This window comes from Marmota monax, unplaced genomic scaffold (genome assembly GCF_021218885.2).
Source record: "Marmota monax isolate L192 unplaced genomic scaffold, Marmota_monax_Labrador192_F-V1.1 WCK01_AAM20220418_F8-fsc00012, whole genome shotgun sequence".
Classification (NCBI taxonomy): domain Eukaryota; kingdom Metazoa; phylum Chordata; class Mammalia; order Rodentia; family Sciuridae; genus Marmota; species Marmota monax.
In genome coordinates, this window is record NW_026695227.1 from 6,469,038 (window position 1) to 6,486,857 (window position 17,820).

The 17,820-nt window shown below is 35.3% G+C and overlaps 1 protein-coding gene across 3 annotated transcripts in view; it reads left to right on the top strand.

Annotated features, from left to right (window-relative positions):
* Pik3c2g (phosphatidylinositol-4-phosphate 3-kinase catalytic subunit type 2 gamma) overlaps positions 1 to 17,820 on the top strand; it is a 385,322-nt gene that overhangs the window by 12,956 nt on the left and 354,546 nt on the right. For 2 of the 3 annotated variants that reach the window (XM_058576231.1, XM_058576230.1), the window contains 2 exons: positions 10,076 to 10,827; positions 16,267 to 16,349. In XM_058576231.1, the coding sequence (XP_058432214.1) occupies positions 10,150 to 10,827; positions 16,267 to 16,349 (761 nt within the window). In that variant the 5' untranslated portion in view covers positions 10,076 to 10,149. Of the gene's footprint in view, positions 1 to 10,075; positions 10,828 to 16,266; positions 16,350 to 17,820 lie in introns of those variants that run through there. The other variant, XM_058576232.1, reaches the window with a different exon arrangement.

A 17,820-nucleotide genomic window follows, 5' to 3' on the forward strand; every position in this document is an offset into this window, starting at 1 on the left:
CAAGACTAAACATTTTTACCCTCTCCCCCTGCGCTGGCAAGGTAGATGGAACTGTGACCACCCACAGAACAGGCCCAGCGGCCTACTGAGGAGCAGAGCCGCCCCCCACCCCCTGTGCCTGCCAGGTAGGCGGAACTGTAATCACCGACAGAAAAGGCCCAGTGGCCCGCGGAGGGGCAGAGCTGCCAACCACACCGGCAAGGTAGGCGGGCCTGCGACCCACCGGCAGAACAGGAGCAGTGGCCTGCTGAGAGGCAGAGCCGCCCCTTCCCCCTGCGCCGGCAAGGTAGATGTAACTGTGACCACCCACAGAACAGGCCCAGCAGCCTACTCAGGGGCAGAGCCGCCCCCCACCCCCCGCGCCTGCCAGGTAGGCGGAACTGTGATCACCAACAGAAAAGGCCCAGTGGCCCGCGGAGGGGCAGAGCTTCCAACCACTCCAACAAGGTAGGCAGGTCTGCGACCCACCGGCAGAACAGGAGCAGCGGCCTGCTGAGAGGCAGAGCCGCCACCCCCCCCCACGCATGCAAGTTAGGCGGAACTGTGACCACCAACAGAACAGGCCAGACCTGCAACCGACAAACAGAACAGGCCCAGTGGCCTGCGGAAGGGTAGAGCCGCCCCCCGCCCCCGCGCCTGCAAGGTAGGCGGACCTGCCACCCACCGGCAGAACAGCCCCAGAGGCCTGCAGAGGGGCAGTGCCGCTGCCTGCGCCTGCAAAGTAGGCAGAACTGCGACCACTGACAGAACAAGCCTAGCGGCCCGCAGAGGGACAGAGCCGCCGCCCGCGCCTGCAAAGTAGGCGGACCTGCTACCGACCGGCAGAACAGGCCCAGCGGCCTGCCGGCGTGGTAGGCACATTGCCCCAATTGGAGAAGGGGCAGAGCCGCCGCCCGCGCCTGCGAGGGAGACTTTGCAACTATACAAGACCAATATAAATATATAGGGGGAAAATTCAATAGCACAAAGTTTCACCAAGCAGAAAGAAACGCGAACAGTATGAAGAGACAAGGAAAGAAAGGACCACAAGCAATGCAGGTCAACTCAACGTTAGAAGAGGTAATAGCTGCAGCAGATGGAATGTCAGATAAAGAATTCAGGATATACATGCTTCAGATGATCTGGAGTCTCAAGGAAGACATCAGACAGCAAAATCAGACAATGAAAGATCACTTCAACAATGAATTATATAAACAAATCCAAGAAGCAAAAGATCAACTATACAGGGAGATAGAGGTTATAAAAAACAAACAAACAGAAATCCTAGAAATGCAGGAAGCAATAAACCAACTTAAAAACTCAATTGAGAATACTACCAGCAGAGTAGAACACTTAGAAGATAGAACATCAGACAATGAAGACAAAGTATTTCAACTTGAAAAGAACATAGACAGCTCAGCAAGACTGTTAAGAAACCATGAGCAGAACATCCAAGAAATATGGGATAACATCAAGAGACCAAATTTAAGAGTCATTGGGATACAGGAAGGGACAGAGTTTCAAACCAAAGGAATGAGCAATCTATTCAATGAAATAATACGAGAAAACTTCCCAGACTTGAAGAATGAGACAGAATCCCAAATCCTAGAAGCCTACAGGACGCCGAATGTGCAAAATCATAAGAGACCCACACCTAGACACATTATAATGAAGATGCCCAACATACAGAATAAGGAGAGAATTTTAAAAGCTACAAGAGAAAGGAAGCAGATCACATTTAGGGGTAAGCCAATCAGGATAACAGCTGATCTTTCAACACAGACTCTGAAAGCTAGAAGATCCTGGAATAACATATTTCAAACACTGAAAGAAAATGGGTTCCAACCAAGAATTGTGTATCCAGCGAAATTAAGCTTCAGGACGGAAGATGAAATTAAAACCTTCCACAATAAACAAAAGTTAAAAGAATTTGCAGCTAGAAAACCATCTCTTCAAAACATCCTCAGCAAAACATTACAGGAGGAGGAAATGGAAAATAACAATGAAAACCAACAGTGGGAGGTAGGACAGTAAAGGGGGGAAAATAATCAAAGAGGAAAACAAACCATGTTTAGTAGCATAAATAAACAAATATGTCTGGAAGAACAACCCATATCTCAATAATAACCCTAAATGTTAATGGCTTAAACTCACCAATTAAGAGACACAGGCTAGTAGAATGGATCACAAAACAAGACCCAACAATATGCTGCCTACAGGAGACGCATTTGATAGGAACAGACATACATAGGCTGAAGGTGAAAGGTTGGGAAAAATCATATCACTCATATGGACTTCGGAAACAAGCAGGTGTGTCCATACTCATATCAAATAAAATAGATTTCAAGCCAAAGTTAATCAAAAGGGATAAAGAGGGACACTACATACTGCTCAAGGGAACCATACACCAACAAGACATAACAATCATAAATATATATTCCCCTAACAATGGTGCAGCGATGTTCATCAAACAAACTCTTCTCAAGTTCAAGAATCTAATAGACCACCATACAATAATTATGGGAGACTTCAACACACCTCTCTCACCAATGGACAGATCTTCCAAACAAAAGTTGAATAAGGAAACTATAGAACTCAATAACACAATTAATAACCTAGACTTAATTGACATATATAGAATATACCACCCAACATCAAGCAGTTACACTTTTTTCTCAGCAGCACATGGATCCTTCTCAAAAATAGATCACATATTATGTCACAGGGAAACTCTTAGACAATATAAAGGAGTAGAGATAATACCATGCATCTTATCTGATCATAATGGAATGAAACTGAAAATCAACGATAAAAGAAGGAAAGAAAAAAGCATACATCACTTGGAGAATGAACAATAGGTTACTGAATGATCAATGGGTTATAGAAGACATCAAGGAGGAAATTAAAAAATTCTTAGAGATAAATGAAAACACAGACACAACATATTGGAATCAATGGGACACATTGAAAGCAGTTCTAAGAGGAAAATTCATTGCGTGGAGTTCATTCCTTAAAGAAAGAAAAAAAACAACAAATAAATGATCTCATACTTCATCTCAAAATCCTTGAAAAAGAAGAGCAAAACAACAGCAAAAGAAGTAGAAGGCAAGAAATAATTAAAATCAGAGCTGAAATTAATGAAATCGAAACAAAAGAAACAATTGAAAAAATTGACAAAACTAAAAGTTGGTTCCTTGAAAAAATAAACAAAATCGACAGACCCTTAGCCATGCTAGCAAAAAAGAAGAAGAGAGAGAACTCAAATTACTAGCATACGGGATGAAAAAGGCAATATCACAACAGACACTTCAGAAATACAGAAGATAATCAAAAATTATTTTGAATCCTTATACTCCAATAAATTAGAAGATAGTGAAGGCATCGATAAATTTCTTAAGTCATAAGATCTGCCCAGATTGAGTCAGGAAGATATAGACAACCTAAACAGACCAATATCAATTGAGGAAATAGAAGAAACCATCAAAAGACTACCAACTAAGAAAAGCCCAGGACCGGATGGGTATACAGCAGAGTTTTACAAAACCTTTAAAGAGGAACTAATACCAATACTTTTCAAGCTACTTCAGGAAATAGAAAAAGAGGGAGAACTTCCAAATTCATTCTACGAGGCCAACATCACCCTGATACCTAAACCAGACAAAGATACTTCAAAGAAAGAAAACTACAAACCAATATCTCTAATGAACCTAGATGCAAAAATCCTCAATAAAATTCTGGCGAGTCGGATACAAAAACATATCAAAAAAATTGTGCACCATGATCAAGTAGGATTCATCCCTGGGATGCAAGGCTGGTTCAATATACGGAAATCAATAAATGTTATTCACCACATCAATAGACTTAAAAATAAGAACCATATGATTATCTCGATAGATGCGGAAAAAGCATTCAACAAAGTACAGCATCCCTTTATGTTCAAAACTCTAGAAAAACTAGGGATAACAGGAACATACCTCAATATTGTAAAAGCAATCTATGCTAAGCCTCAGGCTAGCATCATTCTGAATGGAGAAAAATTGAAGGCATTCCCTCTAAAATCTGGAACAAGACAGGGATGCCCTCTCTCACCACTTCTGTTCAACATAGTTCTCGAAACACTGGCCAGAGCAATTAGACAGATGAAAGAAATGAAAGGCATAAAAATAGGAAAAGAAGAACTTAAATTATCACTATTTGCTGATGACATGATTCTATACCTAGCAGACCCAAAAGGGTCTACAAAGAAACTATTAGAGCTAATAAATGAATTCAGCAAAGTGGCAGGATATAAAATCAACACGCATAAATCAAAGGCATTCCTGTATATCAGCGACAAATCCTCTGAAATGGAAATGAGGACAACCACTCCATTCACAATATCTTCAAAAAAAATAAAATACTTGGCAATCAACCTAACAAAAGAGGTGAAAGACTTATACAATGAAAACTACAGAACCCTAAAGGGAGAAATAGAAGAAGATCTTAGAAGATGGAAAAATATACCCTGTTCATGAATAGGCAGAACTAACATCATCAAAATGGCGATATTACCAAAAGTTCTCTATAGGTTTAATGCAATGCCAATCAAAATCCCAACGGCATTTCTTGTAGAAATAGAGAAAGCAATCATGAAATTCATATGGAAAAATAAAAGACCCAGAATAGCAAAAACAATGCTAAGCAGGAAGTGTGAATCAGGCGGTATAGGGATACCAGACTTCAAACTATACTACAGAGCAATAGTAACAAAAACAGCATGGTACTCGTACCAAAACAGGCGGGTGGACCAATGGTACCGAATAGAGGACACAGAAACCAATCCACAAAACTACAACTACCTTATATTTGATAAAGGGGCTAAAAGCATGCAATGGAGGAAGGATAGCATCTTCAACAAATGGTGCTGGGAAAACTGGAAATCCATATGCAACAAAATGAAACTGAATCCCTTTCTCTTGCCATGCACAAAATTGAATTCAAAATGGATCAAGGAGCTTGATATCAAATCAGAGACACGCCGTCTGATAGAAGAAAAAGTTGGCTACGATCTACATACTGTGGGGTCGGGCTCCAAATTCCTCAATAGGACACCCATAGCACAAAAGTTAATAACTAGAATCAACAAATGGGACTTACTCAAACTAAAAAGTTTTTTCTCAGCAAAAGAAACAATAAGAGAGGTAAATAGAGAGCCTACATCCTGGGAACAAATCTTTACTCCTCACACTTCAGATAGAGCCCTAATATCCAGAGTATACAAAGAACTCAAAAAATTAGACAATAAAATAACAAACAACCCAATCAACAAATGGGCCAAGGACCTGAACAGACACTTCTCAGAGGAGGACATACAATCAATCAACAAGTACATGAAAAAATGCTCACCATCTCTAGCTGTCAGAGAAATGCAAATCAAAACCACCCTAAGATACCATGTCACTCCAGTAAGATTGGCAGGCATTAGGAAGTCAAACAACAACAAGTGCTGGCGAGGATGTGGGGAAAAGGGTACACTTGTACATTGCTGGTGGGACTGCAGATTGGTGCAGCCAATTTGGAAAGCAGTATGGAGATTTCTTGGAAAGCTGGGAATGGAGCCACCATTTGACCCAGCTATTCCCCTTCTTGGTCTATTCCCTAAAGACCTAAAAAGAGCTTGCTACAGGGACACTGCTACATCGATGTTCATAGCAGCACAATTCACAATAGCAAGACTGTGGAACCAACCTAGATGCCCTTCAATAGACGAATGGATAAAAAAAATGTGGCATTTATACAATGGAGTATTACTCTGCATTAAAAAATGACAAAAATCATAGAATTTGCAGGGAAATGGATGGCATTAGAGCAGATTATGCTAAGTGAAGCTAGCCAATCCCTAAAAAACAAATGCCAAATGTCTTCTTTGATATAAGGAGAGTAACTAAGAACAGAGTAGGGTTGAAGAGCATGAGAAGAAGATTAACATTAAACAAGGATGAGAGGTGGAAGGGAAAGGGAGAGAGAAGGGAAATTGCATGGAAATGGAAGGAGACCCTCAGGGTTACACAAAAGTACATACAAGAGGAAGTGAGGGGAAAGGGAAAAATAATACAAGGGGGACAAATGAATGACAGTAGAGGGGGCAGAGAGAGAAGAGGGGAGGGGAGGGGAGGGGAGCGGGGATAGTAGAGGATAGGAAAGGCAGCAGAACACAACAGACACTAGTATGGCAATATGTAAATCAATGGATGTGTAACTGATGTGATTCTGCAATCTGTATATGGGGTAAAAATGGGAGCTCATAACCCACTTGAATCAAAGGTTGAAATATGATATATCAAGAACTATGTAATGTTTTGAATAACCAACAATAAAAAATTTTTAAAAAAAGACTAAACATTTTTAGAAAGGCCCTTTCTATTCTTTGTTCTTTTGCAAAACAAACATTTGTGTTCCTATTTTGAACACTAGGACTATTTTGGTTATATTTACACCTTTGTAGATTTAGGAAATAGAAGCAGCTGCCAGGGGCTGCCCTTCTTTTGTTAGGTGCCTAACTTTGAGTGTACTTTCTCTTTGAGGCCACACAAATAATTAACCCTCAATAAAAAAAAAAATGATCTCTTGCAAGTTGAACCGAATAGAAGGCTATAAGCAATCAGTGCACTAAGGAGTTGTCATTACAAATAACACCTTTTAAATATCCCTGGTTGAACTTAACTGAATTTTCCAAGGACTAGAGGGCTATATATGTATGTATGTCCATTCTTGGTCTGCTCCCTGCTTTTCCAATCAATTTAGGAAGTAGCCTCTCATTTGCATATTGTATTCATTTTTTTATCTGCTACAATAAATTATCACACTCTTTGTAACTTAAAACAAAAAACACAGATTTGTTATTTTATACTTCTATAAGTGAGCACTCCAACATGAGTGTAACTGTGTTAAAATCAAGAGGTTGTAAGGGATGCATTCCTTTCTGCAGGGTCCAGGGGAGATCCTGTTTCCTATCTCTTTCCAGCTTCCACAGGCTGTTCACATTCTTTGGCTCCAGGCTCTCTTCTTCTCTCCTCAAAGCAAGTACAAGTGGATTCAATCCCTCTCTCATCACATCACCCTGATAGATTCTGCCTGTGTGGGACTACACAGGTCCACCAAAAAAATTATTGAAAGACAGTTTATTAGGAAATTTCATTTCATTTGCAAGCTTAAATTCCTTTAATCATGTTACTTAACATATTCAGTTTCCAGAGATTAAAATGTGAAAATATTTGAGGAAACATCAGTCTGCCAAATTCACATATTTTCTATAACGCTGCAGAGTCTTCCTTAAATTGGAGACTGATAACAATGTCCGCTTGATTTTGCCACAAATGCTGCTAAACTGCATGTTTGCTTGCGTCGGCTTCAAAGTCAAATTCTATGACTTTGAATTATTTTATACATGGCTTCATAATGCAGAGTAAAGGTATATTCTGTCTGGCACTAAATATTTTTTTTACAAACAAAGAAATATTCAAAACTTCTAGATTATGATGGTAAAAAGTATATTAAAATTACTAGAAATCACTTAAAATCACCAAATTTAACATTAAAAAATGGATCTTGGAAGAGTTTCTATTTTTATTACATTTTCAATATGAAAAAGCATACCTTATTCTCCTTTATCTCATGATAATGAAATTTTTCACACAGCCTTCTAACCCATTTTTGAGTTTACTGTAATAAATACTTTAAAAAAATTTTAAATTTGTTAACAATATTTTCAACTCTTTGTAGTCAAGATCATTTAAGCTGAGTCTACACTGTTCCAGACCAAAATTCAGAATACTCTAGATGTGATGTTAATGTGGAAGATTCACCCTTGTGCCTCCCTTCACTCTCTGTTTAAGTTAAATCTGTGAACACAAACTCTCAAACCTTATGTAAATTGACTCAACATTTTGTGCTTCACTTTTCTCATTTGTTCAGTGGTGGTAATAATATTTTGGATCTGACAGTATAAGTTGAGAAATAAATAAAACACATAACCATGCAAGTATTTAGAAAGCATTAGCACAGAGTACATGCTCAAAAAATGTCAGATATCATTACCATCATCGTTATTAATGATATGAGACTTTAATTTCATCATCAGACCACTGGTGCCTTATTTAAAGACTTCTTTTATAGCTGTATAAAATTTTCAAAAATAATTTTTAAACCCTCAAATGTTAAAGTTTTGAAACCACAAAAAATTTGGTATAAATACCATAATAATCTAAGGAGTAGGTCAGGTTAAGGAAGAACAGAACATTCCTTGGGTATGATTGTCAAAATTGAAGACACATCTGCTTAAAAATCTGAGTTCCAAGACAGGCAGATAAAGGAACCTATTTTGTTTGAATGAAAACAGTTTTCATTACAAACAGAGAATAAAAATTGTCAATTCTTCAAAAGGAAATTTTAACTAGATAATAATATATCTGTGTAACTCATGAATTATTTAAGATTCTTTCCCAAATATGTCAGCTCAATCTCTGGGCATTCAGAGGATATTTCTTTAAAGAAGTGATATTTCAACTAAACCCTGAAAATGAGAAAAAATTATCCAGGCAAGAAGATGAGTGTCCAGCATGAGATCCCAAATGAATGCTGTCAAATGTGAAATAGAGAGTCCATCTAAGGGGCAAGGGAAGACCTGGAATTCAGAGCAGAGAATGCAATTGAGTAACATAATGTGAGCCAGCAATCAATACAGGGCCAAGACATTAAGGACCTTCCAAGTCACCTGAGGAACTATGACCATTATTCTCAAACTCTAGGATACCACTGAAAAGCTATAAACAGGGGAGGTATTGGATAGAGTCCTAATACAGCATTACAATGTGGAAAACAAATGAATTGAGGACATAAGAATGAATCATAGAAAGTGCAGAAGCAGTTTCAGAAACAATACATTATTTCAAGTAAGAAGATGAAAGGTTTCAACTAGAATTGGGCAGTGGTAGACAGAGATGAGGAGAAAGAACCCAGATGTATTTATGTGGTACTCCCTACAGGATTGGTGGTTTATTGGATATAGCAGAATAAAGAGGAAGGAAGATTCAAAGATGAAACCTTGGTTTCTGGTTGCTCAAATAGTTGGATAACTTTCTGTCACAGTGAACATTGGACTAGGAGCAGGTTTGGGATGAGTTATAATTTAAGTTTCAGGCTTTCATTTGGAAATTTTTAAAAATCCAAATAAAAGTGCTGAGTTGGTAATAAGAGTGGTCTAGACTGGAGTTACTGTCAAAGAGATAATCATTTAAGCCACAGAAGGTAAGAAATAACTTGCAGTCAGAGAATACTTGAGAGGAGAACAGGTTCAGAAAAGACTCAGATGGAAATACTTAATAGGCACAGCATGTTCAAGAAAGAGCAAACTAGGAGAGACTGAGTACAGAGTCATAGAGAATTGAAGTTAAGAAAGCAAGACATTTTAAAGCAAGAAGTAATGGTGAGTGGTATCAAATGTCGCTGAGAGACTAAGTTAAAAAGAGACACAATAACCCTTGAATTTAATGCTATGACACTCATTAATGAACTTAATGGAAGTAGTTTCAGAGATATGAATAAGAGTTTGCGATTATTTAAAGAGCTTTAGGGAGCAAAGAGCCTAGCCAACCATTTTAAGATATTCAGTTATAAAGGGGAGAAAAAAGTTAAGTTTATGTCCTGGGATAGGGTAGTTGCTAATTAAGAAAAGCCTTTAGTTAATAAAAGGGGTGGGGGGAGCAGGTCAACACACTTATAGATGATTGAGTACAGAAGGAAATACTTATTTCGGTGGGAAAATGAGTCAAAAGAGGGAAATTGACTTTGGATACAGTCATGAAACTCTAATCATAATTGAGATGGACTTATTTTTCTATCATAGGAGTTGTATGAGTCCATCCAAAATCAATATTCTTTCTCAAATTCATAATCCTCAGAGCCCTGATACAATTTTGTAGTCCTCAAGAAATGATTCCTCTTGCCAAGAAAAAACTACAAAACACTTCTATATATTTATTCATCATATTTATTTCTTGTAAAATCCTTTATTGGTAACTAACAATGGTTTTTTATTTCCTTTTATGATTTTTTCTAGGAAGATTTCTACCTTATTTTATAATATCATTAAAGAGATATTCAGAGTCCAGTAAATTTTCTGTTACATAAAGAATGGCATATAATTGGCAAACAGATCCAAAGCCTAATGGTTCAGATGAAGAGCAGTCTGAACAGCAAGAATTTCACCTTGTAATCCAACCCATGCCTTCTAGACAGGTCCCTCTGGGTTTTGATCACCTAGCAGATGAGATCAGTAATAAAATTCCATTCTATCAGAATGAAATTGAAGAAAACACATTTTTTGTGTCCAATGTACCAAACCAGGAAACAAAAAGGCATTCATTGGATAGAACACACCAAATATGCTTGAATGAATTCACTTCTGAAATCCCTGAATTCTCCTGGAATCAAGTTGGGAAAACATCAGCTATTGGTTTTAGTGCTTCTGTGCTACCAAAACCTCAAATCATGAATAAAGACAGCTCCTGGGAAAACTCCATAGGAAAATACCATGTTGTTGAGGATTCCAAATGCAATATTTTAACTCCATCATCCACTAGTTTGGATAAAATTAATCCACAAAGAGTACTGGAAAATGAAAATCCTAACTACCATATAGGATTTGAAGGTAACCTTCCCCCTGTACATCCATCCTTCTCAACTGACATCATGCAAAAAGACGACAACAAAAGAAGTGGAAGCATGGACACTGTAGAACCTTCTCCAGTGTTCATTAAAGGCTCTTTTCTACCCGAGACGAGGGAAAACACAGGGCCCAAAAACATTGAGGTATGTGTATGCATGTGGATCTAAAATTATGAATGTGAAAGAGTCATTCAACAATGAATTAGATTAATTGGTAATGAAGGTAGCTAATCTTAAACAGAAATCTACCTATCTTACATTTGGAAAAAAAATCATTTATTTTCACAAATTACATTTTCTTGAATTAGTAACTATTTCTGGAAAAAAAGAAATTTTTAGAAATTTCATTTCTTTTTTAATTTATTTTTGGTAGTTACACATGACAGTAAAATGATCTTGACATATCATACATTTGAATCAGATGGGGTATAATTTCTCATTTTTCTGAGTGTACAGGTTGCAGAATCACATTGGTCATGCAGTCACGTATATACATTCAGCAATAATAATGTCTATTTTATTCTGCTGTCCTTCCTTTTCCCCCTTCCTCTCCTCTCCGCTCCCCTCCCATCACTTAGAAATTTCATTTCTAAAGTCCCATTTTCATCAAAGCCAAATAAAAATGTTTCAGTACTTAGATAAACGAATGAAAATATCATAGTTTGAGGTTTAGCTGACAATATTATGTATTCTTTCTGCATTATGCATACACACATATTTCATTACATTATATTTTGAGTCACACTATAATGATTTAAAATTTCATTATCATTATTGGTAGAAAAAATGTCCTTTTACCCAGAGACTCTTAAATTATATTATTGGCTGGCAACTTCTGTTGGGAGAATTCCAGGAGTAGGAAATTAAGTAATTATTGTGCAACTCATCTTAATAGTTTTATTAGCAGCTTTCCAGTCATTTCAGTAACCATAGAGTTTTCTGTATAATATTTGAAGATTTCTGTGCTTATACTGAGTCTAGACATAAGTGAAGCCAGAGGTAAACAGTAAAAAGAAGAACTGCTATTGCAGCTGCAATTTAGAGAGAGAGGCAAAATAATTCTTCACTTATTCAATAACTTTATCAAACCCTTAAAGTATATAGTGATGTACTAGGAAAAACAAATGCAAAGAAGTAAAGTCATGATTATATGAATTCATAAATAGCATACTGCTCAAATTAACTTGCAAACAAATAATGGCAACACAGTAAAATAACAGAAGGGGTGAGTGTCTGGAAGAAGAAACATCCAATTCTACCTGAAGCACTTGCACAGGAGGTAACACCTCAAATGACCTGAATCAAAAGTCAACAAATACTAAGGACATCTAGTTCTTTCCATGGCAGTGTAACAAGTACTAAATTTTCCCTACTGCTGAAAATAACTATAAACTTAGACAAAATATATGACGCAGCTGGTTGCAAGTATTGAACAACAGGCATTATAGAACATTGATCCTTCAGAAAAGTGAGACAGATGAATAATCTAGTTTCTGCCTGAGGGTGGTTTCTGCTGCTTTGCAGTCTGGTGGAGCCTTATTGAACAGAAATATCACACCAAGCTAGGGATGAAGCAGCAGTTGAAAGTTGCAGAAGTAGATGTGATTTGCAGGGTGGAGTGCTAGAAAAGTGGGAGCTGTGCAGTGGCCGGAGATCAGGATGCCACAGGAGATTTATTCACCTCTTGGCCAAGTTTTGGGATGTGTTAGCAAGGCTCAGTAGATATTGTCAGCTTTTGACTGAGAAGTAAATGGTGATTGTTTTGCCACATAAAGTAGAAGTTACATGATACAGAAGATATGGCAAAGCTAAAGAAAAGACTGAGCTGAGCACCTCAAGTATTCCAATAAGAGTCCACAAAGCTATTTTCTAAGAGTAAAAGTCATGCTCAAAAGCAAACGCTACACCAACCAAAATGAATATGATTCAACAAAAATTTAAGGCTGACATACTTTTACCTGTCAAAATAAGTTTCTATATTTTATTTTTTTAAAAAATCACAATTCATAAGACACCATCTACAATACCTAACAAATAATTACAAATGCATAAATATGTAAAGAAGCCAGGAAGTTTGACCCAGAAAATAATACAATCAGTGGAAAAAGACTCTTGAGATGAGCCAGTTGTTGGAATTAATAGAGATTTTAAGGTATAATTACCTAAAAGCATATTTAAATAAAGTAAAAGATGTTCAAAATAGATAGTACAATGAGAAATCTTTTTTTATTGGTTGTTTAAAACATTACAAAGCTCTTGACATATCATATTTCATACATTAGATTAAAGTGGGTTATGATCTCCCATTTTTACCCCAAATACAGATTGCAGAATCACATCAGTTATACATCCACATTTTTACATAATGCCATATTAGTAACTGTTGTATTCTGCTACCTTTCCAGAAATCTTAACAAGAAATTAGTGACTATGAAAATTAAACAAAAAGAAATGAAATGCCAATTAAAGAACTGAAAATAGTATCTGTAATGAGAGTCATAGCATCTGCTTACAAACAGATGGGAAATGATAGAGGAAAGTAGTGAAGTTGAAAGTAAAATAGAAATTCCTGCATTGAAGAGAAAAATAAAAAAGCCATATAAAAATGAACAGGGATTCAGAGACTTTTGAGACAAGGAGCACAATTTATGAACATTTGGAATACTAGCAGAAGATAACAAATAGAGAGAAAATTAATTTGAAAAACTAATGGTCAGACAAGGGATTAATATCCAGAATATATAACGAACTCTAAAAATTGCCTGGTGAGGTGGCGCATGCCTGTACTTCTAGTTTGGGAGATTGAGGCAGGCAAGTTCAAAACCAGCCTCAGTAACATAGTGAGGCCCTAATCAATTTAAAAAGGGGTGGGGATGTGGCTCAGTGGTTGAACATCCCTGGATTCAATCCCCAGTGCAGGACAAAAAAAAATTCTAAAAATGCTTAACACCAAAAAGATAAAGCACCCAATCAATAAATGGACAAAAGAACTAAACAGACATTTTTCAAAAGAAATACAAATGACCATCAAATACATGAAGAAACACATTCAAAATCCCTACCAGTTGGGGAAGTGCAAATGAATATTACACTGAGATTTTATCTCACTCCAGTCAGAATGGGAATTATCAAGAATATAAGTAATAATAAGTGTTGGTGAGGATGGGGGAAAAAGGTAGAGTCATGCATTATTGGTAGGACTGCAAATTTATACAATTATTCTGAACATTACAATGAAGAATTCTCAATAAAACTAGGAATAGAACTACTACATGACCCAAATCTCCCACTCCCCAGTAATTATTCAAAAGAACTAAAAACAGTTTACTATGGCAAAACAGTTATGTCAGTGTTTATAACAGCACAACTCACAATAAACAAGATATGGAAGCATCCCAGTGCCCAACAATAGATGAATGAATTAAGATAATATAGTTTATAAACACAATGGAGTTTTTCTCAGCCATAAATAAAATTATGATAAATGGATGGAACTAAGTGAAATAAATCAGACTCAGAAAATCAAATGTCAAATGTTCTCTCATCCCCTAACTAGAGCAAATAACGGGGGAAAATGGAGAGGGATCAGATATCATAAAGATAGGGAAGTCAGAGAAGTATAAGGAGGTTGAGAGGGAGGGATGGGAAAGAGGAAGAAATATAGAATAAATTTGACAAAAATTATGCTATGTGCATGTATAAATATTTCTGTATGTATTCCACCTTTATGTATATCTCTAAAGCACTAATTAAAATATGTAAATGAGAAAAAAGTAGTAAAGATCAGAAAAATGTCTCAACTTTAGTTGAGAGTATTCAATTATAGATCTAAGAAGTCCAATATATCTGAAACAGAATTCAAAGTTAACCACATGTAGACCTATTATATTCAAATATCTACAACACAAAGTTAAAAAAGAGAAAAATCTTAAAAGGAAGCTGGGGGGAGGGTGGAGTAAAAATCTGAATGAAAACAAACTTCTCATAAGACACAATGGAAGCCAGACACAGGTGAATGATACTTTAAAGTTATTCAAAAGAAAAAATAAAAATGAATGCACACTTTTATATTCACTAAGTGTGTTTCAATATTGAAATAAAGACACTTCCATACAAACAAGTATCGAGAGAAGTTATTCAGCTAACATGCCAAGAGGGAGTACCAAAGTAAATGTTTCACACACAAGGTAAATGACAACAGATAGAATCCAGGAAGGGGGAAAGTGTGATCAAAATAGTAAGTGTGCTGAATAATACAAAATGCTACTCTTAATTTTTTAAGAGAGGTGACCAAATCAAAATAATTGCATGTTATAATGGGATTTATTGTATATGCAAAAATAAAATATATGGCAATAACAAAAAGCATGAGAGTAGGGTAAATGTCATTTTTGCTATCATAGATTTTAAAATTTTAAATGTATGTTACAACATTAATTCTAAATAAACTGAGATATATTAAGGATGCATATTGTTATCCTTAGAGTTAGCACAAACACTAAAAAACAATACAAAGAAACCAAGAAAGGAACTAAATGAAATAGGAAAAATATCAAACTGAAAAGGGAGAAAAGGTAGAAATTCAATAGCAGAAACAAGTAGAAATAAATACAAATACAATAGTCTGAAATAGGACAACCTACATAAATATATTAAATATAAATCTTTCTGAAAACACATAAATTGAAAAACTAGATTAAAAGAGAAGACTCAACTACTGCCTGAAGCATATAAACTTAAGAAACAAGGGCACAGACATATTGAAGTAAAATAAACAAAACGACTTGACACTACCAAAGAATGACAACTGTTATGCTCATTAGTATCAGGAAAAGTATAGCTAAAGACAGAATGTAATTAGAGAAAAATAAATCATTTTGTAATGATGAAAGAGGCAATTAAGAAGAGATAATAAATGTAAATGCATATGTAGCTAATAATAAAGCTGCAAAATACATAAGGCAAACATGATCTCTTTTAAAAGCAGTCATATATGTACACTCTAACTGAACTATTTATGTATGTTCCCAAGAAGTGAAGCATATGCCCAAATAATTACTTATATATGAAATATATAATAGTTTTCTTTACAATATTTAAAAGCTAAAATAACCCAAATGTTCATCAGTAAGAAGAATAACAAATTGTGGAATAGTCACACAAAGAATTGCTACTAATTCACAATAAAAATGATGAACTACAGATATGTATTAGACTATCAATACATTTCAAAAATAGATGTGATTTAAGAGACAAAAGCCCAAACAAGAGAACATATACTTCTAATCCATGATGATAAAAATCTGATAATAGTAGTTACCAAATAGATTTGCAGATGAATGTAAAGGAGATGTGTGGGAAATGTTCTATATTTTCATCAAAGTGTTATGTAGATTCCTCAAAATTCAAATTATATTTCTAAAAATTTATGAATTTTTCTATATTTAATATTACCTCAATAAAATATCTGAATAAAATTAAAAATAAAATTCAAATAAATATTTAAACAGCTCAAAAATTCTAGAATTGTATTCATCTTTTCTCTATATAGAACTATATTAATAAGGCAGTTTTTATTTTAAGTCTATAGATTGTTCCATTCAAATCATCGAAGTAACTCAAGGCACTAACACGACCCTGACCTCCTTTTGTGACAAAGTTAAAAAGTGAGTATTGCTATTTCATTAAATTTTGAAGTTTCTAAATTTAATGAATGAATTTGTCTATTTTTATAATACGAAACTGATTAATTTTGCATATAAAATGTCAAAGTTCTGTAACTTGCAAATATAGTGAAATATAGAAATTCTTGAAATCATTAATTGACCTCTATTGTTTTTATGGTCTGATAGACATATTTCTGTTTGAAAATTCAGTTAAAGTTAAATGTTTCATAATTTCAGACTAGCTCTTATTGTTTGTTGATAGTTTGATTTGTACTAAATTAACTTCTCACTTAATGACAATCATTTTGATTCTTCTATCTAAGACCGAAATGAACAGATTAACCTTTTTACATGGTACATTCTGTTTAGAATTGAGTGAATGCCTTCCTCATGTTAGCTAAATTTTATCTTGATTGGATGACCAGAATTTTAAACATCTTAAATGAATGTGTGTTTGCCCTGTGAAAACCAAATTGATTACTAGAGGATATTAACAAATATGCCATTGATCTTTTTGCTAATCTAAAAATGAATCCATGATGTAAAGATAGATTTTTTTCAAAGACAAATTTCTTATTAGTGATTAAAATTTATATAATTCTATCTGTCCTTTGCTAAGTTTTGAAAATTTAATTCATTAGCAATTTATTTGTTTTGTTTTTCATCCATTGATGGCTATTATTTTAAATGTACTAAATATACATGTTTGGGTTAGAGATTTGAGTCATTTATTTAATGGTTAGTTTAAAGGCTATTTCAGTGTGAATATATCAGAGAAAATATTTGGTATTTGTTTTTTTGGGGATCGGCTGACTTCACTTAGCATTATCTTCTCCAACACCATCCATTTACCTGCAAATGCCATAGTTTTGTCCTTTTTTAATGCTGAGTAAAATTCCATTATGTATATATGCCACTTTTTTATCCATTCATCCACTGAAGGACATCTAGGTTGGCTCCACAGTTTAGTTATTGTGAATTGTGCTGCTAATAACATTAATGTGACTGTGTGCCTGTATGAAGACTTGAATTGGGTTTCAACATACTTTATATACAAACAGAGATGCAAAAATTGTGGTATATATGTGTATTAAGAATTGTAATGGAAAGAAGAAGAAGAAGGAGGAGGAGGAGGAGGAGGAGGAGGAGAAGAAGGAGAAGAGCATTACCTTAGATTAGGTAGAGGGAAGTGAAAGGAGGGGAAGGCAGGGGATGTGTGGACAAGAAAGATAATAGAATGAAACAGACATTATTACTTTATGTATTTATGTGACTGTATGACCAATGTGATTCTACAATATATATACTCAGAAAAATGAGAAATTATATCCCATCTATGTATGATATATCAAAGTATATAAGTGCATTCTACTGTCATATAACTAATTAAAACAATAAAAAAACTGCAAAACATCATTGAAAGAAATTTTTTTTAAAAATAGTTATTTTTTAATTTCTTGCTCAGGTTTAA